Genomic DNA, 26426 nt, shown 5'->3' with positions numbered 1-26426 from the left:
TACTTGTTTCATTTCTACCAATACGGTAGATTTTTTAATGATACGGTAACCCTATATATGCGTTTCGATACTGCTAGAATCTTATGGTAAAAACATCATAAACATACAGGATTTGACCGTCTGAATATACGGGTTGCCTCTATTTTATTAATATGACATACAAATAAAACCTTACAGCATGTACACACCCCATAAAGTTGATTTTCGGAATACGACGAGAAAGTTATATTCCAATGGTGAATGAAAATGCCATGTAAAAAGTTTGCAGTAAACGAAACGGTACGCACCGTTCTTGTAGAGCTGGTAACGTTATTTTCCATTTTTCCAATTAATGTAAACCGATCTAATGAAAATATAGCGTAATGCAAAGTCATAGAGATCATATTTAAACATCATATTAATAATGATGCAGTTTGTACATGCATAATGTACGGCGACGCCATATTGTTTACAAATTGTTTTGCTTTTTGTTCATTTGCTGCATCTGAAACAAAAACTCAAAGAAACAAATGTGAGTTGTGTTTTGAACAATGGAGACTTATTTCAAGTCTGAAGAAGAGTATAAACCTGAACCTGAGCCTGAGAAAACAATATGCAGGTGTTGTCTAATGACCGACAAGCGAATGTTCAATATTTCGCTGTTCGCTACACATTTTAGGGATTTAGCAGGATTGAATGTAAGTTTTAGGCTTTTAAGTAAATATCAAACAAAAAATGTTTCCATGATGTAACTAATTTCGATTCACGTATAATGTAGTTCGATTTATTATTAATTTTCAAAAGAGAGGTTATAACGTATGGTATAAAAAAAAGCTTTTATTTCCTGAATTATTTATTCACGGTCTCAATAACGTACACGCGATTTAATAGAAAAATTAAAAAAAAATCTATATCGCTTAAAAGTTACGAAATTTTAGTTATTTTGCATAGATATACTAAGGCGTTCTTAGCATTTCTGGACACCTTGGCATGCCTGAGAATGCCAGAGGGATGCCTCGGCATTCCCCAGCACACCTCGGCATGCCAGAGGATGCCTTGGTAATATGCCGAAGGACCCCTTGCCGTGCCATGCCGATAGTGGGCGCCGGGCCTATATTTTAGAATATTATGCATCTGTTGTGACCAGATCTTGGCAATCATTTTATGAAATGATCAGTTGGCCACATCAGGAAAAAGTCTATTGATCAATTCTAAAATGGCATTTCAATAAAATTCTATGATTTGGCCTCGACATATCAACTAAATAGACTTTTCTTCAGGTATCTGACTCCGATGGGCTCCCACCATGGCTGTGCCATGAGTGTGCTGCGCTGCTACAGAAAGCAGTCCGCTTCAAGCAGAAGCTGCTCAGAGCCAACTCAATGCTGTGCGACTATCTTATGAGATGTGCTCCTGTGAGTACCATTTAAAGCCTGCAAAGTATCCTCCCCTCTAGACTTCCTTTCTTCCCAAATTAAGTGTGGTGTATATATCCATTTGCTGAGAAATGCAGCCAGTCCAATACTATTAGTGATTTTGTATGTAAAATGACTATAGTCCATCTTTTTAGGATTCCGTACCAAAAAGGTACAAAAGGAACCTTTATGGTGCGACTCTGTCCGTCCATCCGTCTGTCACAACGCTAAATATCTCGAGAACCACTTAAGCTATTGATGTGAAATTTGGATTAGTTATGAACAACGCTAACCCAGACATATTGAAAGTATTATTTTGTTGTTTTATTTTTAATAAATATGGGAAATGCCCAATATGAAGATGGGGCAAAATTTCAATGTAGGTCAAGTGGGGTATCATTTGAAAGAGCTCAAATTGAGCATTCCAAAACAATTTTTTATTATTTTTTAGTAGTGGAAAAAAAATGATAAGGAGGAAAATGTGAAAAAAATACCCTCCCCTTATCTCTGAAGTTTACCGATGAAAAATTATGACATTTTTACATAATATTAATATTACTACAAATTTTACAGGAAAAATATAATCAGACCTCTATCTTGGTAACTTTTTAAAAATTAACAAATACATTTCTGAATTCAGTTTTGCAATTTAGCCAACGAAATTGCTATAAGATTAAAGACGCCTTTTTCAAATAAAAGAACAATTTTTGAAATCGGTTCACATGATAGAGAATTATCCACGAAAATCCAACTTACGTGCATTACATCGCGCAATTAGTTAGACAATTTGCCGATAGATGGCGCTGTACACAATTATGCTTTGTATAGGTACAGAATCAAAAGCATTTCGCCTTTATAGTTACAAGAGATAATTCAAAGTTTGTACGGAACCCTCGGTGCGCGAGTAAAACGAACTCTCACTTGACCTTTTTTTTTTTGCATTAGAACCAAGATAAGCATAGTATTGTATGAATATTCCTAGCAATACTGCTGTTGGGATCTTATGGAAAGATAGAACAGGGGCGCCGGGCCGCGCCAGGACTCTGCGTGCAGCGCTTTTTGAAGTTGATATCTCACTGGCAGTAATTTAATCGACAAATAAGAGACCTGGAGTAGAAAAAACTGGCCAAGTGCGAGTCGGAATCGCGCGCGAAGGGTTCCGTACCATTATCTATAAAAACGGCGAATAAATCACGTTTGTTGTATGGGAGCCCCCTTAAATATTTATATTATTCTGTTTTTTAGTATTTGTTGTTAGCGTAGCGGCAATAGAAATACATCATCTGTGAAAATTTCAACGGTCTAATCACGGTATATAATCATGAGATAGAGCCTGGTGACAGACGGACAGAAGGACGGACAGCGGAGTCTTAGTAATATGGTGCCGTTTTACCCTTTGGGTATGGAACCCTAAAAAGATATTTATATTTCAGTTCCCCATCGACGCCCAAGACCCGGAGCTGAGCAAGTACTCAACACCAAACCTGAAGGAAACCAACACTCTTGCCTTCGACAACACCGGGAAGAAGCTCGGATACCAAAAAACGTTGGAGGTGAGTTCTGAACTGTTTTTATACCATAGCTTAACACTTTCTATGCCAAGCGCCCCATTCCCAATACAAAATGAACACACATTGTTGGCATGAAATTTTAGTACAAATAACTTTGAAATGCATTGTCTTTATGTCAAATTCATGGATGTACGTAACATAAATCATACAATAACGCCTATTTCCTTTACTGTAGTTTAGGTAAAACCTATAAAATTGTTGAATGAGTCTTTATTCGGAGACTCAAGTCCTTTTGACTTGCACTTAAAAAAGACTCAATAAAGGACTCGACTCGGGGCTTAAAAGACTCAGAAGTTTTTAAAGTTCGAGTCGAAAGTCGAAGTCGAAGTTCGTCAATTGCGGGCATTTTTCTCTGTCACTTTAATACGTCTCAGTGAGAGTAAAGAAACATCCCCGCAATTTGCGAATTTCGATTTTCGCGGTACGCCCCCTGCACCTTCGACTATGAGGCCTACTTACTCGTATGGAACAATTTTTTTAACTTTCAATAAATCTTTGTTACAGCATGAGAAGAGGCCAGTAGAATCGGCACTCCTCACTGTAGAACTGCCTTTGATAGAAGAACCGACACCTACAGTGGGACCTCCCCCCGCAGAACTCCTCAAGGAGGAGTTTGACTCCTTCGACGATTATGAAGACAACATTACGTTGGAGGAGATCAGGTGAGACTTGCATGAGAAGAGGCTGGTAGAGCCAGTCCTCCTCTTATAGAGCTGCCTCCGATAGAACTGACACCTGCAGTGGGACCTCCCCCTGCAGAGCTCCTCAAGGAGGAGTTCTCCTTCGACGATGATGAAGACAACATTACATTGGAGGAGTTCAGATGAGACCTGCATGAGAACAGTAGAGTCAGCCCTCCTCACTATAGAACTGCCTCCGATAGAGCCGACACTTGCAGCGGGACCTCTCCCCGCAGAACTCCTCAAGGAGGAGTTAGACTCCTTCAACGATTATGAATGATGATAAATGATGAATAAATGAACCTTGCTGTGTATGACGCTTATAATGTTTGTATTTCAGAAACACGGCAGTGAAGTCTGACAACGAGATACCTGACGAACCTCTAGTCAAGGAAGAAGAGGAAACCAAGAAAAAAAGGAAGAGCAAAAAAAAGGAACAGCCCAAGGCCAAGCGGAAGAAGAGGTAAGAACAGAATAAACTTTGTGAAACTTCAACGACCGCCGGGCTATACTTAGTTTTTACATACATACATATAATCACGCTTATTTCCCGAAGGGGTAGGCAGAGACCACGGATTTCCACTTGCTACGATCCTGACATACCTCTTTCGCTTCCTTCACTTTCATGACATACCTCATACACGCTCGTCGGTTTAGGGTGCTCTTGACCTGGCCTTTCTTCAGGATTTCCCCGATTTGATCAGAGATAGTCCGCCGAGGTCTACCCCTTCCAGCTCCCTCTTCTTCTTCTCCCGTATACACTCTCTTTGTTAACCTTCTTTCACTCATTCTTTCCACGTGTCCAAACCATCTCAACATACCTTTCTCAATTTTCTTCGTTTTTACAAGTTTTTATTTAACTTGCAATGTAACTATGTGCGTTTCTACGGGTCAAATCTTGCAAGTTAAATTTGACCCACTTCCCGGTTTCTGATGACGCTGAAAATGAACTCGGGTGACACTGACAATGCAATATTATGGTACCATCGCGCTGATCTGATGATGGAGACAGCAGCGCAACCTAATTGTGTTTGGGGTTTGAAGAATTGTCTCGATGAGTATTAGTTTTCTGTGAAAAAAAGTACAGTCCAGTCAGCGATAAAAGCTTGTATCAAAAATGACATTTTTTTCAAAAACTTATTTTAGCATTAGAAAGAAATCCACAGAAGTAAGCATGCAGTTTTTATCAGGCTCTTTAATTGTTTATAAATTTCATAATAATGGAGTTATATAATGTAGCAAGATCAATACTTATAATTTACTTGAAAATTTTAGCGCAAAAAGTGCCCGATTTGGAACCTCAAACTTACTTCTTCGAAGTTCTTTCTAATGCTAAAAAACGAAGTATAGTGGGTAGTGACCCTGCCTGTGAAGCCGATGGTCCTGGATTCGAATCCCGGCAAAGGTATTTATTTGTGTGACATTGTTCCTGAGTTATGGGTGTTTTCTATGTTTTTAAGTATTTATATATCATCGTTGTTTGTGTCCAATATTTAATATTATTATTTATATAATTTGTCATGGATGTTAAAATATTAACATGTGTCTGTGTGTACGATGGGAAAGGATTATCCAGTACATGTAACTGAATAATCCTTTCCTATCTTATTTTCTCGGAAAAGCTGAATAACGTGTGAATAACTAATTCAATGCGTACAAAGCTGGATAACTTTGATTTACAAGCGGTATACAAGTTTAATACAGCCTCTATACAAGCGTTATTCAGTTGATTCACCACTATGCACACACTTATTCAGCTATTATACTCCTGTTATTCAGTTGTAAGCTGTTTAATTTGTGCCCAAATCTTCTGTATAACGTCTGTAACAGTGCTGTTACAGACATTATTCAGCTTATAGTACCGGCCTGCTCTATTATTCAAACAATATTCAGCTCCCTTGTGTTGCTTGGGGAGTTACTGACTTTCGCTCTATAGAAAAAAAAGCACGAACATAGGTCTAATATGCACTTTAAACATTTGTAACAAATTACACAAAAGCTAAAAATATGAAGATTGCTTCTAAAAATCGGCCATATCATGGCTCAGGGAACGTATCGATTACTTATCACGCACTTCCATCTCACTCACTCACTCAGTTATTGTTTTATACTTCATATGAGTTTGTCTTGTCTCAGCAAAGAACCAGCGGAGGGTGAAGAGCCGAAAACCAGCATCAGAAAGACGGTGGAGCTCGACCCCACCAAGATACGCATCGTCATGCTGAACCCAGAGGAGCAGTTCAAACAGTGTGAGGTAGTTATAACAGTTTAACCGATTTGTCCCAGCAAAGAGCCGGGTGAAGAGCCGACCAGCATCAGGAAGACGGTGGAACTTGACCCCACCAAGATACGCATCGTCATGCTGAACCCAGAGGAGCAGTTAAAACAGTGTGAGGTAGTTATAACTGTTTAACCGACTTGTCCCAGCAAAGAGCCGGGTGAAGAGCCGACCGGCATCAGGAAGACGGTGGAACTCGACCCCACCAAGATACGCATCGTCATGCTGAACCCAGAGGAGCAGTTAAAACAGTGTGAGGTAGTTATAACTGTTTAACCGACTTGTCCCAGCAAAGAGCCGGGTGAAGAGCCGACCAGCATCAGGAAGACGGTGGAACTCGACCCCACCAAGATACGCATCGTCATGCTGAACCGCGAAGAGCAGTTCAAGCAGAGTGAGGTTAGTTGTAGCTGTTTAATACTTGTCCCAGCATAGAGCCGGTGGGTGAAAAGTCATTAGCATCAGAAAGACAGTGGAACTCGACCCGACCAAGACGCATCGTGATGCTCAACCCTGAGGAGCAGTTCAAACAGAGTGAGGTTAGTTGAGGCCGTGAGACCGACTTGTCCCAGCAAAGAGCCTGAAGGTGAAGAGCCGAAGAATAGCAACAGTACACTAGAGTTAAACCAAGATAAGTTGGCAGCTATTATGGCAGCCAAACTTCAGTGAAATTATGACGTGTACTTACCACTTGCACGGGCTGGGCTATCAAATCGCTGGCCTTATCTTGGCCTGACTACTGGTTTTCAACTAAATCACACAATGAATACAACCACATCGTATACAGGGTGACCTTAGCCATTGGACAAACCCTGAAATCCCACGTAAGGTTACTTCTCAGGAATGCTCTGACGTTAATATTTTTTTAATTAGAACACTTACTGACTGTTAGAGAATGCCTCATGGCATTAAGTTCGCCTTTTGTACATTAAGTTTTTCTTTTGTGCAATAAAGTTTTTAATAAATAAATAAATAAATAAAAGATAAAAAAAATATTTTTTTGAACAAAAGTTATTTGCGATAATCGACAACAAAAAGAAACACACTGTGTTAATCTTTGGCAGTGTTTTTGACAATTTGTTCGAAATATTTGATAATGATGACATTTTACAAAAGTCAGAAGCTTATTAGTGTCATAAATAAAAAAGACAATCAAAAAGGTCGAAGAAGGTTCCAAACTATTCTTCAAATTATGACATACATGAAACTGCCTAAGTCAATTAAGTATTTTTTTTTGTAAATTAATTAACTAAATGCTTAAAATGTGATCCCTCTTCGCCAATCTTTTAATAAGTCCGCTGTCTGTTGATTTTCTTATCATATTATGGTGATTACTCGAAATGATATGGCTCGTTTCTGTTTGTAACTCGCCCACGTTGTCGTATCGCTTTTTGTATAGCAAATCTTTCACATATCGTATTTTTTTTAAATTTGATTTAAATTATTAATTTCACGTTCCTTTCTTTTAAGATACTATGTTATTTAAGAAGAATTATTTTTTATTGTCCATTCTTTCGATTGGCATCATAAAAATAGGGATGTTTTTTTTTCACATTTAAGTCGGTTCGATTCCCAGACGAAGCAAGTAATTCTTAGAAAATTATAAATGCAGAATTACTGACTTTTAAAAATAACATAAAGTCTTCTTTCAACAAAATATCCTGTCTACGATATTTAAGGTACTTTCCCTTGATGTCACATAGTCTTGGGACGCCCTGTATACATAAACGTAAAATTTCAGGGTCAAAATAGCAATTATCTTGATCTTAAGGTTTAAGAACTTTATTTTCTCAAAAGAAGATATATAAAACTTCACTTAAATGAAAATTAAATTAAATTGTGACGTCACATTACAATATCATTTTGTTAGAGGCGTTTCAATTGTCAAGTGCGAGCGACAGACTTTACCTCTCGTTTATGACCTTAATGAGTCCTATATAGACATTTGATCCTCAGGAAAATCAAGATCGATTGACGTTATTTACAAAAACCGGCCAAGAGCATGTCGGGCCATGCTCAGAGTAGGGTTCCGTAGTTACTCTTCCGTCACAATAAGCTAAACTGGAGCTTAAAGTATGGTAGATTGTTAACCAAGGGATGAACTGTGGGTGTACGTCTTTTTACTATGAAGGGGAAACTTTTTGCGATAACTCAAAAACAGCTAAACTGATCATATCCGCTATAGTTTTCATTTAATGTGTTTCTTAAGCTCTGCTTCCAAGATTTTTTTCATATTTTTTGGACCTATGGTTCAAAAGTTAGAAGGGGGGGACACATTTTTTTTTTCTTTCGGAGCAATTATCTCCGAATATATTCACTTTATCAAGAAATGTTTGTTGAAGACCCCTATTAGTTTTGAAAGAACTTTCCAACGATATCCCACAGTAGGGTTGAAGCAAAAAACAATGTACACCCCCACTATACGTGTAGGAGAGGTACCCTAAAAAAAAAAATTTAGATTTTATTGTACGACTTTGTCGGCTCTATTGATTTATATATCCATCCCAAATTTCATCTTTCTAGCACTAACGACCACGGAGCAAAGCCTCGGACAGACAGACAGACGGACATGGCGAAACTATAAGGGTTCCTAGTTGACTACGCAACCATAAAAACCGTCAAGTAGCCTAATACAGACTACCTGTTCGAGACAAGTCTCAACATAGCTGTAAACTTTATGTTTAATATTTGTTGCTTGCAACATTTGAGAAGAGTTGTGTCTATGATGCGCTGTCAAGGGCCTATTTGCGTTCTGTGCTATAACTGAATGTACTAGCGTAATAAAATAATTTAGCTTTCAATAAAAGTTATTTCTCCTAATCGCATTTTGATTCAAACATGCGATTGTTGGTCCTTCGAGCTTTTTAAAAGTTTAGAATCAGTGATTCCGTGGTTTTACTACGTATTTCGTTTGCTGGCTGGGCGAAGGTGACTTGCTATATCTTGTCGCCGCCCGCCGCAACCTCGCCCAACCCATTGTTTGGGCGAATTTATCATCGTGATTTCGGTTGATATTATCCTGAAATCGTTTAACTCCGTGCTGCAACAATCATCAGGAAAGTTCCCGTTCGTCGGCACAAAGGAATTTTTGTGCAAGTACCGGCGGATTTATTTGAGCGGTACAACGAGAATACTTTGACAAGGTTGTCAACTCAGGTGGGACTAGATTGTAAGGTTGGTAGTACGGATCATCGGTCGGTGCGTGTGAGCGTGCCTTTAAAGAGTTGGGGGTAAAAGTGACTTTTGGCTGTCAAAAGTGACGTCTGCTAAATTGGAATTTTCTTCACGGGCTTTGCAACTTTTGCAAGTGTTTATATACATATTTCAGCTGCGATTATTAACAAAGTTGTTTTATCAAAGTGCGGGTTTGTGCTTAAATAGTATTGAGCGTTTGTTTCGTGAAATACGACAATGGCGGAGCTCAAGAAGTTAAAAATAATGCGCGGCCAAGTCAAGGCAACTATGACTCGCATCGAGCAGTTTGTCAACGACCCCAATACCTTAAATTCCGCCTCTCTTGATACTTTGGAGGCTCGAAAAGAGAAGCTAGCCTCTTCCCTCAAAGATTACGAGGGAATCCAACTGGACATATTGAGCCTTGATGACAAGGACACAGAGGATGCAGGTGACTTTGAGGACCGCTACTTTAACACAATAGCGAAGATTAATGAGGCTCTCAGGTCTCTAAGAGGGCCAGATACAGTTCAAGCTGCTGGTGTCTCTTCTTCAAAGTTACCCCATGTTGACATACCAGTGTACAATGGTGAGGATGTTACCCTATTCAAACCCTTTTATGAAATGTTCATAGCAGTGATTGATAAAAACAAAACATTATCAGATGTACAGAAGTTGTTTTACCTAAGAAAGTTTTTGTCTGATGAAGCACTATCTGTCATTGTAAATTTGCCTTTAGTCAATGTCTCATATATGGAGGCATTAGAGTTGTTAAAAAAGCGATATGACAATAATGTTAGGCTAATCATAAGCCATATATATGTTATCTTAGACATCCCATGCATGGCTAAGGGAACTGCGGCCTCTATAAGGTCATTTGTATCACAAGTGCAGCAGCATCTGTATGCACTTAGAAACTTAAAGGAACCTGTTGATAAATGGGATATGTTGCTCATTTCTATATTATCCAGAAAGCTAGATCAATATACTAGCCGGGCCTTCCATTTAGAGAGAGACCCACAAACTCTTCCAACGATGTCGGAGTTTATTGCATTTTTAGAAAGGCGTGCTATGGCGCTAGAGGATAGTTTGCCTCAAAAGAGTATCCTAAATGATAATGTAGGTACTTCTAAATTTAAATCTTACCCCAAGGTTGCTAATGTTGTAGCATCATTACCTGGTTGTAAATTTTGTACTAAACCTGGCCATGCAATCTATAATTGTGTGAAATTTCAGGAAGCCTCCGTCGAGGACCGCTTGGCCTTTGTGCAGGAGAATGAGATGTGTGCAGTTTGTATAAACCCTCACTCAGATAAACCTTGCAAGTACAAGTTCAAATGTAAGTTATGTAAGGGTCATCATAATACCCTTTTGCATACAGAGGATGCTGGAGGTGCCAATCAACCAGTGGCAGCATCTATTGTTTTGACATGTGTCAAGAAAACATCTAATAAAAAGGTATTACCCACAATTAAAGTTAAAATTGTTGATAAATTTGGCCGTGATGTTTACTGCCGTGCATTGCTTGACACTGGCTCAAGTGAATCCTTTGCCACAACTTCTCTTGTAGAAAGGCTGGGTTTCTCCACTGTGGCAGAATGTGAAAATATAATTGGTGTAGCTAAACAGACCATCATTATGGATAGGTCAGTAATTATTACTGTGGAGTCTTGTCAATATCAAGATGTTAAATTTAAAGTTAGCTGTCATGTTGTAAAAGATGTAACGGCACATTTGCCACCACAATATGTTGATTGTTCAGCACTAAAGTTTCCAAGCCATGTCAAACTTTCTGATGAAAACTTTAATGAACCATCAGAAATTTCATTGCTACTAGCAAGTGATATTTATTTTAATTCATTATTAAATGATTGTATCAAATTGCCTGAAGGACTTGTCTTGCAAAGCACCTTATTTGACTATGTTGTTGGTGGCAAGATAAACCAATGTGGTAGTATTTCAAACAGTAAAAATTTAATTGAAAAATTTCTTGAAATGTGACAAATTGTATGTCAGACCTAATACAAAGCTGTGTCCCTTATCTCCTGACGAAATATTGTATATATCTTGTTAAATTGTTGTTTTCGATCTCTACCTAATGTAAATTAGCTCACCTTGCCCGGCCCAATTATGTTCGAGACAAGTCTCAACATAGCTGTAAACTTTATGTTTAATATTTGTTGCTTGCAACATTTGAGAAGAGTTGTGTCTATGATGCGCTGTCAAGGGCCTATTTGCGTTCTGTGCTATAACTGAATGTACTAGCGTAATAAAATAATTTAGCTTTCAATAAAAGTTATTTCTCCTAATCGCATTTTGATTCAAACACTACCTGTTATTTGAAACTAATGCTTGTTGCAGGAAGAGAGCAAAGCCAAGTTCCCGTACCAGTGTCACCTGTGCTACAAGGGATTCAATTTCGACACCAAACTGGAGAACCATATGAGGAAACACAGCCCGGTGAGAAATTTACGCTATAATGTATGATTATTGGTCCCGGGTTCAAATCCTGGTAAGGGCATTTATTCGTGTGATGAGCATGGATATTTGTTCCTGAGTCATGGGTGTTTTCTATGTATTTAAGTATTTATAAATATTTATATATTATATATATCGTTGTCTACGTACCCTCAACACAAGCCTTATTGAGCTTACTGTGGGACTTAGTCAATTTGTGTAATAATGTCCTATAATATTTATTATTTATTTAATGTATGATTATTATGAAATTACTTTTCCGGTCACGGATCCATCCTAATCTGTCAAGCAATAGTACATTGTATAACAAGGGGGGTAAGGGAAATTTCGGACAAGAGGGTGGTAATTCCCGACATCCGCACGCTGGAGGGAATTAAAGACCAGAGTTTGCAATATTCTTACCCCCGGAGTTACACACAATGTTTTTCATCACACTTGCGAAGAAAAAACTAAATTTTAAGCGAAATTATTCTTAAATACGCTGTCATATAATAAATATATAATATATTCGTCCGCCATTTTGTTATTTCTTGGCAGGTGAGGCATCGAAGGCACAGACCTGTTCGGGATTCAGCCACGATTGAAAATTATGTAAAAATATTTTATACGGCTGTTAAATGAATCAAATGACATAATTTTAAAACATAAACAAAAATATTAAATTATAAACGTCATGTATTTTAAAAGTAAAAGTCATTTATGCTACTTGGTTTGTATGAATAAGTGACAATAAAAATAAAAAGCTATAACTCCCTAGGGAGTTATCGCTTTTTTTTTTACAATCCATAACTCCCTCTTCCTCGCGTTGTCCTGGCATTTTGCCACGGCTCATGGGAGCCTGGGGTCCGCTTGACAACTAATCCCAAGATTTGGCGTAGACACTAGTTTTTACGAAAGTGACTGCCATCTGACCTTCCAACCCAGAGGGTAAACTAGGCCTTACTAGGATTAGTCCGGTTTCCTCACGATGTTTTTCCTTCACCGAAAAGCGACTGGTAAATATCAAATGATGTTTCGTACAGAAGTTCAGAAAAACTCATTGGTACGAGCCGGGGTTTGAACCCGCGACCTCCGGATTGCAAGTCGCACGCTCTTACCGCTAGGCCACCAGCGCTTCGCCCGCGGAAACAAAATAGGCCTTTGTCCACACCTGCATGAAATAAGATCTTTTTCGAGCAAGTGTGAGGAAAAAGAAATTGTTTCCTTTATGCGGCGAGTACTTCTACTGCAAAAAACGCCGTCATAAGGAAATGAGAACAAGCCGTTTAAAAACCAATTTTACCGTCCTGTTTATATGGTTCAAATTCATGAAACAGCCCATTCGGAGATAACACGTTTTGTTTGAAGACGGGAGCTGACCGCTCACAATATAAAACTTTTCAACAAAAAATAAAACCGACTTCAAATATTACCTATAACATTTGAAGAGTTCCCTCGATTTCTCCAAGATCCCATCATCAGACCCCGACTTGGTGCCAACGGGACCATCTCGGGGTTATACCTGATCGATAAAAAAAAAATTAAAATCGGTTCACGATTCTCGGAGATATCGAGTAACATACATACAAGAAAAAAAAATCAGTCGAATTGAGAACCTCCTTCTTTTTTGAAGTCGGTTAAAAAGAAACAGAAGCTTTTATAACAAATCCAAATGTTATATATTTTTTTCAGTCCCGAGGCCCGTTCTCATGTTCGCTATGCACCATGTACTTCCCGTCGGCGTACAGCCGCAGCGTGCATGCACATATCCACACGCGCCGCTACGAGTGCGTAGCCTGCGGACGCCGCATGATCGACCGCGCTTCCATACTAGACCACTACAGGTAACAGTGAGAGCGAGACAGACACATGTACTGCCCGTCGGCGTACAGCCGCAGCGTGCATGCACATATCCACACGCGCCGCTACGAGTGCGTAGCCTGCGGACGCCGCATGATCGACCGCGCCTCCATACTAGACCACTACAGGTAACAGTGAGAGCGAGACAGACACATGTACTGCCCGTCGGCGTACAGCCGCAGCGTGCATGCACATATCCACACGCGCCGCTACGAGTGCGTAGCCTGCGGACGCCGCATGATCGACCGCGCCTCCATACTAGACCACTACAGGTAACAGTGAGAGCGAGACAGACACATGTACTGCCCGTCGGCGTACAGCCGCAGCGTGCATGCACATATCCACACGCGCCGCTACGAGTGCGTAGCCTGCGGACGCCGCATGATCGACCGCGCTTCCATACTAGACCACTACAGGTAACAGTGAGAGCGAGACAGACACATGTACTGCCCGTCGGCGTACAGCCGCAGCGTGCATGCACATATCCAAACGCGCCGCTACGAGTGCGTAGCCTGCGGACGCCGCATGATCGACCGCGCCTCCATACTAGACCACTACAGGTAACAGTGAGAGCGAGACAGACACATGTACTGCCCGTCGGCGTACAGCCGCAGCGTGCATGCACATATCCACACGCGCCGCTACGAGTGCGTAGCCTGCGGACGCCGCATGATCGACCGCGCCTCCATACTAGACCACTACAGGTAACAGTGAGAGCGAGACAGACACATGTACTGCCCGTCGGCGTACAGCCGCAGCGTGCATGCACATATCCACACGCGCCGCTACGAGTGCGTAGCCTGCGGACGCCGCATGATCGACCGCGCCTCCATACTAGACCACTACAGGTAACAGTGAGAGCGAGACAGACACATGTACTGCCCGTCGGCGTACAGCCGCAGCGTGCATGCACATATCCACACGCGCCGCTACGAGTGCGTAGCCTGCGGACGCCGCATGATCGACCGCGCCTCCATACTAGACCACTACAGGTAACAGTGAGAGCGAGACAGACACATGTACTGCCCGTCGGCGTACAGCCGCAGCGTGCATGCACATATCCACACGCGCCGCTACGAGTGCGTAGCCTGCGGACGCCGCATGATCGACCGCGCCTCCATACTAGACCACTACAGGTAACAGTGAGAGCGAGACAGACACATGTACTGCCCGTCGGCGTACAGCCGCAGCGTGCATGCATATATCCACACGCGCCGCTACGAGTGCGTAGCCTGCGGACGCCGCATGATCGACCGCGCCTCCATACTAGACCACTACAGGTAACAGTGAGAGCGAGACAGACACATGTACTGCCCGTCGGCGTACAGCCGCAGCGTGCATGCACATATCCACACGCGCCGCTACGAGTGCGTAGCCTGCGGACGCCGCATGATCGACCGCGCCTCCATACTAGACCACTACAGGTAACAGTGAGAGCGAGACAGACACATGTACTGCCCGTCGGCGTACAGCCGCAGCGTGCATGCACATATCCACACGCGCCGCTACGAGTGCGTAGCCTGCGGACGCCGCATGATCGACCGCGCCTCCATACTAGACCACTACAGGTAACAGTGAGAGCGAGACAGACACATGTACTGCCCGTCGGCGTACAGCCGCAGCGTGCATGCACATATCCACACGCGCCGCTACGAGTGCGTAGCCTGCGGACGCCGCATGATCGACCGCGCTTCCATACTAGACCACTACAGGTAACAGTGAGAGCGAGACAGACACATGTACTGCCCGTCGGCGTACAGCCGCAGCGTGCATGCACATATCCACACGCGCCGCTACGAGTGCGTAGCCTGCGGACGCCGCATGATCGACCGCGCCTCCATACTAGACCACTACAGGTAACAGTGAGAGCGAGACAGACACATGTACTGCCCGTCGGCGTACAGCCGCAGCGTGCATGCACATATCCACACGCGCCGCTACGAGTGCGTAGCCTGCGGACGCCGCATGATCGACCGCGCCTCCATACTAGACCACTACAGGTAACAGTGAGAGCGAGACAGACACATGTACTGCCCGTCGGCGTACAGCCGCAGCGTGCATGCACATATCCACACGCGCCGCTACGAGTGCGTAGCCTGCGGACGCCGCATGATCGACCGCGCCTCCATACTAGACCACTACAGGTAACAGTGAGAGCGAGACAGACACATGTACTGCCCGTCGGCGTACAGCCGCAGCGTGCATGCACATATCCACACGCGCCGCCACATACTAGACCACTACAGGTAATTTATGCAGACCATGAATGCAATCGGGCCATTGACAAAGAAATTTGGAATGGCGACTAGTTTTTGAAAACAGAAAAAAGTTTTTTGACAAATTTAAATTTTTGATACAAGCTTTTATCGCTGGCTTTTTTATTTGAACAGGCAACTAATACTCTTCTTCTTCTTCTTCCTTGCCACTTCCCATTATTTGGGGTCGGCTCTCCTCGTTCTAAGGCGCCAGGACGGTCTGTCCTGGGTTGTCGTATCTGTAAGTTGGGCTCGCTCCAGGTCGGGGGTTATAGTAGCCAGCCACGTGGTTTTGGGTCTTCCACTGCCTTTTCTGGTGCATGGTATTGTCAACGCCTTCTTGACCACGTGATCTTCGGAACGTCTCATTATGTGGCCATACCATCTAAGTCGGCTTTCGGTGATCTTATCTGTGATGGGCGCAATTTTGTAACTCCCCCTGATATACTCGTTTCGTATTTTATCGAGTCTTGTTACGCCTGCTGCCCATCTCAGCATCTTCATCTCTGCAACATGGACTTGGTTTTCGTGCACCTTTTTAATAGCCCAGCATTCAGGCAACTAATACTCATCGAGGCAATTTTAACAAACCCAAAAAAATACATTTCGTTATTTTATCACAGATTTCATATTTGAACCGAATATACATAATACTAGACGACGATATACATGCGTATATAGATAAATACATATGTACTTATATACATAGGAAACGCAAATGACTCGGGAACAAACTTCTGTGTTCATCACACAAATACATGCCCTTACCGAGATTCGAACTCGGGACCATCGGCTTCATAGGCACGGTCACTACCCACTAGGCCAGACCGGTAGTCAAGTTAATTTGACTTATCAGTGATTTAAAAAAAATCAGCAAGTCTCATAAATTAAAATAGGACTTGAACGTCGACAATATTCATACTCCCATAATAAATGGTTAATTAATTTATTTTATCATTCTATTAATAATTATTATTTATGTTATTGAGCTCATTTCTAATAGTATGCGGATTTTTTTATATATTACGATGATGGCAAACACGCATACGGCCCGCCTGATGGTAAGCAGTCACCGTAGCCTATGGACGCCTGCAACTCCAGTGGTGTTACATACATGCGCGTAGCCGACCGTTTAAAAATCTGTACACTCCTTTTTTGAAGAACCTCATACTGTAGACCCTCGGGAAAACCTCGGCAGGTAGCTCATTCCACAGCCGGAGCGTCCGCGGGAGGAAGTTCCTCTTAAACCGCACAGTACGCGACCGAATATACGAATACGTATAAATACGAATTTGTTATTTGTCCACAGAAATCAACACGAAGGACTTGTGTCACACTTCACGTGCCATCTATGTGGAAAAGTTTCAACGTAAGTTTTTAGTGCTTCTGAGACTTTCTACTAGTGAGCGAGATGGGTTAAACGAACACCGGGACAAGAACGACACTTTATGTAATTGCCATAGTGTTTGTCTTGCCTCGGGCAAAGTAAACTATGTTATTCTTACCCCATCTCACTTTTTTTTTTACTTTTCTTCTTCTACATGATGTCAGATTCCGGATATTTACTATATTTTCATCAAGGCTCGAAACCGGTTTATAAAATACCGGTTATTTCTGGTTTCCTCTAAACTTTTATAAGAACTTGAACGTTTTAAGAACTTTATTGTAACCTAAAAAAACCGGTTTATTCGACGAGCGCCGAAATGGCCGGCCGGCGTATTGGTGTGCCGCGTAAATATAGACACCGACATATTAAGAAACCGGTTTTTATTGCTCTAATCCAATTAATTAGACAAGAACTGTTGTTGTTTTAATAAAAAAAACGGTTTACAAATAACGGTTTTTCGAGTGAAACCAAAATTAAAAGGTTTTGCGCCAATCACATAATAACGGTTTGGAAATTTAACGGTTTTCCGAGCCTTGGTTATCATATTTTGCAAATCGTGTTTCTGTGAATCATTAGGCAATTTCCTCACGCACAAACCGGCCAGTGTAGACGTGCCTCGGCCGAGGCGTCGCGCTCAGGCGAGGAAAACGCGCGCCGAGGCACGTCTATACTAGCCGGTTTGTGCGTGAGGAAATTGCCTCGCGCGTATGCTCGCTCTGTGTGGACCCGCCTATTGCCCAATTTTAAGCATTACGGCTCTTTTTATTTGAGGTAATTTAAATGTATGATTTAATTTAGAGTTCCTGATAATTATTTATATAAGGGTCCTAGTGATAAAAATAAATAAATAAAATAAATATTATAGGACATTATTACACAAATTGCCTAAGTCCCACAGTAAGCTCAATAAGGCTTGTGTTGAGGGTACTTAGACAACGATATATATAATATATAAATATTTATAAATACTTAAATACAAAGAAAACACCCATGACTCAGGAACAAATATCCATGCTCATCACACGAATAAATGCCCTTACCAGGATTTGAACCCGGGACCCATCAGCTTCGTAGGCAGGGTCACTACCCACTAGGCCAGACCGGTCGTCAGATCCTTGATTTTCTATATTATTGTAAAATCATGTTTAAAAACCAGGGATTAATAATAATAATAAAATACTTTATTGTGCACTACAAAGAAAAATACATGTTACAAACAAAGAAAGGACGTAAGTGAGTAGGTAACAGCAGGCGGACTTATCGCTAAAAAGCGATATCTTCCAGGCAACCTTCAGATAGCGATTCAGTGGCTAGAAATAAAGTTATTTGGCAGTGCAAAACCACATAAGTGTAAAGTTTATAAAATAAGTAAATAGAAACTACAAACAATGAGAAATAAACTACATAAACTACAGGGATTCTACGATTCTCACAAGGTGTTAGGGCGCCCGCTAGCTCGCGCGGGTGCACATCGCGGGCGCACGCACGCGGGTCCCATCGTAGCAAAAATAATTAGTAATCGAGGTGGATTGTCAAAGAAAACTTTGTAGCCACAGTTTTACTGCCATCTTTCGACACATGATTAAAACTTTTAGAACGCCATTTGACTTTGATCCTTATCCTTTCACTGATATCTGTTAAATTTGTTAAACATCAAAAAGTGGCGCCATCTAATAGATCAAAGGCCAAAGGTACGGCGGCATCGTTTCGAGCGATGGCGCCGGTTATGCCCGGTAAGATGGCGCCACTTTTTGATATTTAGCACATATCAGTGAAAGACTAAGGATCAAAGTCAAATGGCGTTCTAAAAGTTTTACTCATGTGTAGAAAGATGACAGTAAATTTACGTAGCTACAGTCGCCATCAGATATATCGGAGCGGCCGAGGTGCTCATAAATATATCTGAACACGCCTCTATTGTCAAGCCGCTAGGGTGCGTGTTAAGATATTTTTGACACCTCCGCAACTCCGATATATCTGATGGCGACTGCACAATTTCCTTGGCAATCCTGTATTTCAAATTCTCTTTGCCTGAAGTTACTGCACTTTAACCTTTTGAACGCCACGCCTATCGTACGCGGCGCGTAATCGTGAACCTTGTCGGTACGCATGAAGGTTGATATTGGGCTGTAGAGTTGTGCCCGCTCGGTCTGTAAAAAGAGCGCTCCGATCTCGGTCAATCGGTCAAAGGAACTAGTTCGCTCTTTTAGTTCCTTTAGTTCACTTGCAATAACGAGGATGACTAGTTATGTGCCTTGCTCTCGCTCGCAAATAAACAGAGCGAGAGCGTGAGCGAGCGACTTTCTTGACCTTGACTCATTCCGATCATTCGCTCCCGACCGATTTGTTACTAGGTACTGACTAGAACGTAGTGATTACGAGTATATGCTCTTTGGTACTGACGTACCGACTACTGAACTAAAGGACCGAGACCGATTAAGAGCGCTTAAAATATAAATAAATAATAATAAATAAATATTATAGGATATTATTACACAAATTGACTAAGTCCCACAGTAAGCTCAATAAGGCTTGTGTTGAGGGTACTTAAACAAAGATATATATAATATATAAATAATTATAAATACTTAAATACATAGAAAACACCCATGACTCAGGAACAAATATCCATGCTCATCACACGAATAAATGCCCTTACCAGGATTTGAACCCGGGACCATCGGCTTCATAGGCAGGGTCACTACCCACTAGGCCAGACCGGTCGTCGAACTAGTTCCTTTCGGTCCGTGGTGGGATTTCATTCCTTTTAGTTCTTACTCTACTCAAGCCTATTGGGCTGTAGCCGCGCGCGTCATATGACGTCTTTAGCGGTCAAAAGGTTAAAATTAGAGTGAGTTGTTTGTGTTCAGCAACAGTAAGACCCACCGCGGCCACATGAGGAACCACCACGGCGGCCAGCGGCCCGAGTGCGAGCAGTGCGGCAAGACGTTCGTCAACAAGGACTCGCTCGAGGAGCACAGGCAGTGAGTGCTATGTATCTATTTAGTATGGCTTGGCCATTAGTGGTGGGGGGAACTGAACGGATTTTGCATGACCAATCGCCTCCCGGGCGAAAACTCGTGTAGTGGTTAACGGCTATGTATGAACCCTCGTGGACGTCAGTTGCCGCTCCGTTGGTGGATTGAGGAATGGAAGCCACTGAAACACGTAAAAAGAATAAAAAAATTAGCCAGCGTTGTTCAATTGCAAGCAACAACAAGCAATTTTTCAGATGCTATTGTTGATTTAAAAAATCGTCAGCCGGTTGTACCGCGGTGATAAGAATGTGAGCTGGTCGCAGAACATGTAAAAATATAAACATTCTTTGCGGAATAAAGTGCTAAGGCGCGTATTTCTTACATGTTTATGTCATCAACTGACGGTCTTTCCACCGCGATACAACCGGCTGACTATTTTTTTAATTCATTATAGCATCTAAACTATCATGTGACAAATCGCCTCCCGGGCGAATTTTTGTAAGTATTTACCTACTTACTGTTTCTCTTATTTATTCGAATTGTATTGACAATCCTTATTGGAGCTATAATTTTATTTCATTAGTACTGTTATTATTTTCATTTTTATTATTTTATTTTGACGATCATGATAGTAATTCTTATATTTTTGACATCAATGCAAATTTATTATGTAATTGTCTTTCATGAAATAAATCATCTAATCTAATCTAATCAAATGTTTACGATTCTCAAGCCAGTTTTATGAAACGATTAATTAAGTCTCTTTATTTATATAAAGTTGCAAGTATTACATTTTGGTGCCCATGACCAGGATACACCAGGGCATCAAAAACTACTCGTGCTCCGAGTGCGGCAAGCGGTTCCGAACGCGAACGCAGATAAAACATCACCAGCTGAAACATACCGACGTGAAGGAGTACTACTGCGTGGAGTGTGACGTCAGGTGAGCGCAGTGTGGACCAGGATACACCTGGGCTTCTAGACTCGTGCTCCGGTGCGGCAAGCTGTTCGGAGCGCAATTTTATATCAATCACGTCATACTATAATTTTTTATATTTTGACGACCGGTCCGGCCTAGTGGGTAGTGACCCTGTCCACGAAGCCGATGGTTCTGGGTTCAAATCCTGGTAAGGGCATTTATCCGTGTGATGAGCATGGATATTTGTTCCCGAGTCATGGGTGTTTTCTATGTATTTAAGTATTTGTATATATTATAATATATATCTTTGTCTAAGTACCCTCAACACAAGCCTTATTGAGCTTACTGTGGGACTTAGTCAATTTGTGTAATAATGTCCCATAATATTTATTTATTATTTATTATTATTATTTATTATATTAAAAAAATTTAGAAATTCACCGCTACCGGTAAGACTCGAACTTGCGACCTTTCGGAACACCGGTCCGATCGATACTGCTAACTGACCTACGGAAGCTTACCAGAAGCGTGCGAATTTTTCCATTCCTTCCTTAAGCTTACACGCCTTAGAGCTTCTTTCAATATTTTTATTATTAAGGTATTAGTAATATGCTAGCTCGAAGATTCGCTAGATGCTCCGTGGAAGTAAAAATAACTCTATTCAAAGCATATAGCCAGTCTTTTTACTAGCGGTTTTTGGGTTCGGTATACGAAACGAGCCTACAACGCCCTTCGCATTCAATACAATACAACAACGCTTTCAGAATGCTGTTGAGACTTCCAAAATGGTGCAGTGCATCAGGAATGTTCGCCCAAGCGCACACGGACGATTTTCACGCGATAATGCGTAAAAAAATCACGTCGCTAATGGGTCGCGTAAGGGAAAGTCGAAACAGCATTCTGAAGGTGATTGCGGACAGATTTAACTGCCCCATAATGTGGCATTGGATGGAGCAGGTCAGATCTACTTTGACCTATGTCAAGTAGGTCTGATTGGCATAGCATAACCTTTGTGAATAATATAGGTTTTAAGTTAATTTTACTAACCATATATGGACTTCTGGGTCTGAAATAAAGATATATTTATTATTATTATTATTGAATAAGAGCCATATCATTCACGAATCGAGAATATTCAAATTCCTATTTTTCTGCAGATTCAAGTCGGCACACAGTTTACGTCAACATCTAGTGAAAAGTTTGAAACACAAGGACAAACATAGTTTGAAGTAAGTACTTTGACGACCGGTTTGGCCTAGTGGGTAGTGACCCTGCCTACGAAGCTGATGGTCCCGGGTTCAAATCCTGGTAAGGGCATTTATTCGTGTGATGAGCATGGATATTTGTTCCTGAGTCATGGGTGTTTTCTATGTATTTAAGTATTTATAAAATTTATATATTATATATATCGTTGTCTAAGTACCCTCAACACAAGCCTTATTGAGCTTACTGTGGGACTTAGTCAATTTGTGTAATAATGTCCTATAATATTTATTTACTAAATAACTAGTTTCCCGTGTTATTTATGTATTCATAGGCTTGGATATTTTAATATCAGCGTTTTTTAACTTTTTCAAGTTTTTTTATTGTTACATAATGAATAGAATCAAGCGTTACTTTCTGGAAATCCATACTAATTAAAACAAGAACTTTTGGTGGTGGGTTGTTATATTTATTTGCGTATTTATTTTTGCGGTGGGAGGGTGGGAACATTAATTGCATGTAAAAATACACAAGTAAGTATAACGGGTTAGCACTGATTAACTAGCATGTTAACCTTTTGACCGCCAAAGACGTCATATGACGCGCGCGGCTACAGCCCAATATCAACCTGCATGCGTACCGACAAGGTTCACGATTACGCGCCGCGTACGATAGGCGTGGCGTTCAAAAGGTTAAGTTTTCGCGGATTAACAAAGTAATATTTTTTGTTTTAATTTTTATTTATTTTCACGATTGTTTTCAAATTAACAGTCGTAGTTTTTGTCAGCAAAATTGTCTTACCGCGTTTTATATGCATTTCGAAGGTGAAGCATTTCGTCAAGCTTATATTGGCTACTGACTTTGGAAAAAAAAAACACCATTTTTTTTTAATGATATTTGCAACAAACATACACGGTAACGACAGACTTATAATAAATTGAATTAGGTCATTTTGCAGTCAGTTCATTATGGTATAAAGGCGAAATAAATTAAAATTAAGAGGTATGTTCCAACATTACATAATAGAATCAGTCTTCGTCGCCAACGGCCCAGTGAGTTAAGCAGGTGAGACGGTTTCATTACGAGGAACAGCAAGAGATCATAATGTTCGATTTATACATGATCTTTAGTTCAAAAGGAAGCATACGCTGGTACGTAACATTATTATGTACATAGGTATATTATAGACACTAGACATAATTAATACAAGTGATCGGTCGAAAACATTTCGATAACACAAAAGTTATTATAAGTCATGTAAATAGGAAACCAGTACTATTGCGAGGCGAAAATCGGACTTAATTGAATTCTTAAAGCGTTGGGTTGCACAAATTATATGAAATGTTATTTTATTATTAATTATACGAAAATATTTTCAGGCATGCTCGCGGTTTAAATGGTTAATTTAGAAATCTCGCTATCATGAAACGACGTCAACATATGTTGTGACTTTAATGTTGGTGCCAGTGGTGTAGACTCCTATAGTTCACTTATTTAGTTAACACGTTTTCTTATTTTCGTCCAGTGCGTACAGTAATTAAATCCATTCATAAAGTGGCCATATAATTTTGCGGCTTGGATGGATACACTGATAGGTTTTAATAGTAGTTTATGTGACTGCTACATAATAAAAGGCATTAAAATACAAGAGTGTGTGTTTAAGAAACGAACGAAGTGAGTTTCTTAAAAAGATGACATGACTGTTTTAATGCCTAATTATGTATAGTTACATCCACTATTTTATCTACACACATATTATAAAGTTTTGAGTTTGAGTTTCTATGAAATATTCACTAACCCAAATTACAGCCTTCGTTGGGGCATCGCTGCCAAATCGTTGCTCTCTTGGCGGAACTCACGGATATGTGGTGGCGTCACCGAAATATTTTTATCGCTTATTTTACACGAAAGTTTTGCTATAGTTACCTAAAAAACAACAAAACATATTCATTTCATACTTAAAATGAATTAAAGATAAACTGTACGTCAAATGGCGGTAAATGAAACGATTTTCACGCATGTAGCTTTTTTTTTAAATTCAGAGACAAACTAGAGTCGGGGGCTATTTCCGTATCATTCGATACAAACTAACATGCGAGATATGTCAAAATTGTATGCAATTGACATTTCATTTCGAACAAAAAGGCATCTCGACTGATATTAGAATAGAGGTCAAGTCGAATTGCTTTTTTTCAGAGATTTGCCAAATTTGAATGCATAACCAAATCGATTTTGATGTAGTTATAAAGCTATAATTACATTATCACAGATAACTGTTGTAACAGTTTATCATAATGTTGGCCATTATTTACGGATTTTGAAGGCATCAATGCCCAAGCCAAGGTGGACCCGGGTACGTCCTTAAACTACGTCCAAAAGAGAGGTATGGGCATTGTGAATGTCATCTCGCTTTGTGTGGTAGGGCACAGCCAGTGGATGTAATTCCAGATCTAGAGCAGAGCCCAACTGGGGAAGTACCTCCACCTTACAGAAAACCGCAGCCAAATAACACTAGACCCTACTCATAGTGTCGTGTTCCTGCCGGTGAATAAGGTTGCCAGAGTTCAACGAGGGTGCGGAGTGTTAGGGTCGGCAACGCGCATGTAGCTCCTCTGGAGTTGCAGGCGTACATAGGCTACGGAGACTGCTAACCATCAGGCGGGCCGTATACTTGCTTGCCACCGACGTAGTATAAAAAAAATCATAGAGGGTTTATGACATGTGTGTAGAAAGACGTAATTTGTGTAGGTTCTTGTGCACGCGCTGCGACAAGCGGTTCCCGTGCGCGCGCTCGCTGGGCGCGCACCAGGCCGTGCAGCACGACGGGCTGCGCGCGCACGCCTGCGGCCTCTGCCCCGCCGCGCTCGCCTCCAGGGCCTCGCTCGCCAAGCACCGCCGCCACGTGCACCAGGGCGCCCGCCCGGCCAAGAGGCACGTCTGCGACGCCTGCGGGAAGGCCTTCAGGGTGAGTGGGATGGACGACGGCTGTCTCGCACTAGTCTCCCGTGCTTCGCTCGCGCACCGCAGACATGAGCACCAGGGGGCCAGGACGGCCAAGAGGCACGTCTGCGACGCCTGCGGGAAGGCCTTCAGGGTGAGTGAGATGGACGACGGCTGTCTCGCACTAGTCTCCCGTGCTTCGCTCGCGCACCGCAGACATGAGCACCAGGGGGCCAGGACGGCCAAGAGGCACGTCTGCGACGCCTGCGGGAAGGCCTTCAGGGTGAGTGAGATGGACGACGGCTGTCTCGCACTAGTCTCCCGTGCTTCGCTCGCGCACCGCAGACATGAGCACCAGGGGGCCAGGACGGCCAAGAGGCACGTCTGCGACGCCTGCGGGAAGGCCTTCAGGGTGAGTGAGATGGACGACGGCTGTCTCGCACTAGTCTCCCGTGCTTCGCTCGCGCACCGCAGACATGAGCACCAGGGGGCCAGGACGGCCAAGAGGCACGTCTGCGACGCCTGCGGGAAGGCCTTCAGGGTGAGTGGGATGGACGACGGCTGTCTCACACTAGTTTCCTGCTCCTCGCTCGCCAAGCACCGGACTCGTGTAGGGCGCCAGACTGGCCAAGGACACGTCTGTGATGCCTGCGGGAAGGCCTTCAGGGTGAGTAACGAACTAGAATAACTATAGAAGCCTGGCTAGAGCAAAAAAAGTGGCTTCACGATTAAAGGCATGTTCAGACATTTATAAGCTTTTAGCCACTTCGATATCTGCACGAGAACTGAGAACTGAAATCCGATTATTGAAATAAATACACCGATAGAAGAGACATCTTAAGTTATTGAAGTGAAAACTTCTTTAGCGGCGCTGTGCACCTTTTGCGATGGGGAAAAATGTTAAACTCGCGACAGGTCACGTGACCGGCAGATTCGACAGATTGACAATTCGTAAGACGGACGTGACCAGATCGAAAAACTGTTACAATGTAATTAAAGCCAGTAGTTACATTTTCAATGTAATATAAATTGTCATGTTTGTGTGCGATACCGCAATAAATGAATATTGTGTTTTACCACATAAATGATAGTACTTTTATACTGATAATTAAAGCAATTCGTGCAAAATTATTCCCTAACCATTCCAAAGTATCAAAAATGCACAACATTAATATTCAAGTGTTCACTTCTGCCGGCACTCCCGGAGTGCAACCCGTTATTTTTTTTTAAGAGGGAAACATAACGCTTGACAGTTTACGAGGTCCGGTTCATTAACCGGCACAACTGGGGCCTACCCATGATGACAATCGTACACCATAAAACGCACAAA

At 41.7% G+C, this 26426-nt stretch overlaps 2 protein-coding genes across 2 annotated transcripts in view; both read left to right on the top strand.

Annotated features, from left to right (window-relative positions):
- The first annotated feature begins 416 nt into the window (after positions 1-416).
- The window catches only part of LOC133532585 (zinc finger protein 3 homolog), a 33078-nt gene continuing 7068 nt past the window's right edge, over positions 417-26426 (top strand). The window contains exons 1-13 of the mRNA XM_061871331.1: positions 417-677; positions 1260-1394; positions 2828-2947; positions 3470-3627; positions 3986-4108; positions 5782-5899; positions 11459-11557; positions 13247-13398; positions 16979-17038; positions 19927-20040; positions 20846-20977; positions 22111-22182; positions 24905-25121. Coding sequence (XP_061727315.1) covers positions 531-677; positions 1260-1394; positions 2828-2947; positions 3470-3627; positions 3986-4108; positions 5782-5899; positions 11459-11557; positions 13247-13398; positions 16979-17038; positions 19927-20040; positions 20846-20977; positions 22111-22182; positions 24905-25121 — 1647 coding nt within the window. The 5' untranslated portion in view covers positions 417-530. The remainder of the gene's footprint in view (positions 678-1259; positions 1395-2827; positions 2948-3469; positions 3628-3985; positions 4109-5781; positions 5900-11458; positions 11558-13246; positions 13399-16978; positions 17039-19926; positions 20041-20845; positions 20978-22110; positions 22183-24904; positions 25122-26426) is intronic.
- On the top strand, positions 8571-10824 carry LOC133532584 (uncharacterized). The gene is made up of 2 exons (XM_061871330.1): positions 8571-9686; positions 10334-10824. The coding sequence occupies exons 1-2, from the start codon at positions 9335-9337 to the stop codon at positions 10375-10377; spliced, it is 396 nt and encodes a 131-aa protein (XP_061727314.1). The 5' UTR covers positions 8571-9334; the 3' UTR covers positions 10378-10824.

Source organism: Cydia pomonella, chromosome 27 (genome assembly GCF_033807575.1).
Source record: "Cydia pomonella isolate Wapato2018A chromosome 27, ilCydPomo1, whole genome shotgun sequence".
Taxonomy (NCBI): Eukaryota; Metazoa; Arthropoda; class Insecta; order Lepidoptera; family Tortricidae; genus Cydia; species Cydia pomonella.
Note: the sequence above shows the minus strand (reverse complement) of the source record. Positions and strands in the feature narration are given on the sequence as shown.

Bases quoted from the DNA above. Each gene is read 5' to 3' on its own strand.
- LOC133532584 (XM_061871330.1), top strand. From the start codon at position 9,335: ATGGCGGAGCTCAAGAAGTTAAAAATAATGCGCGGCCAAGTCAAGGCA. The intron at 9,687-10,333 runs GTGAGGATGTTA...GTGAAATTTCAG, and splicing joins TGACATACCAGTGTACAATG to GAAGCCTCCGTCGAGGACCG.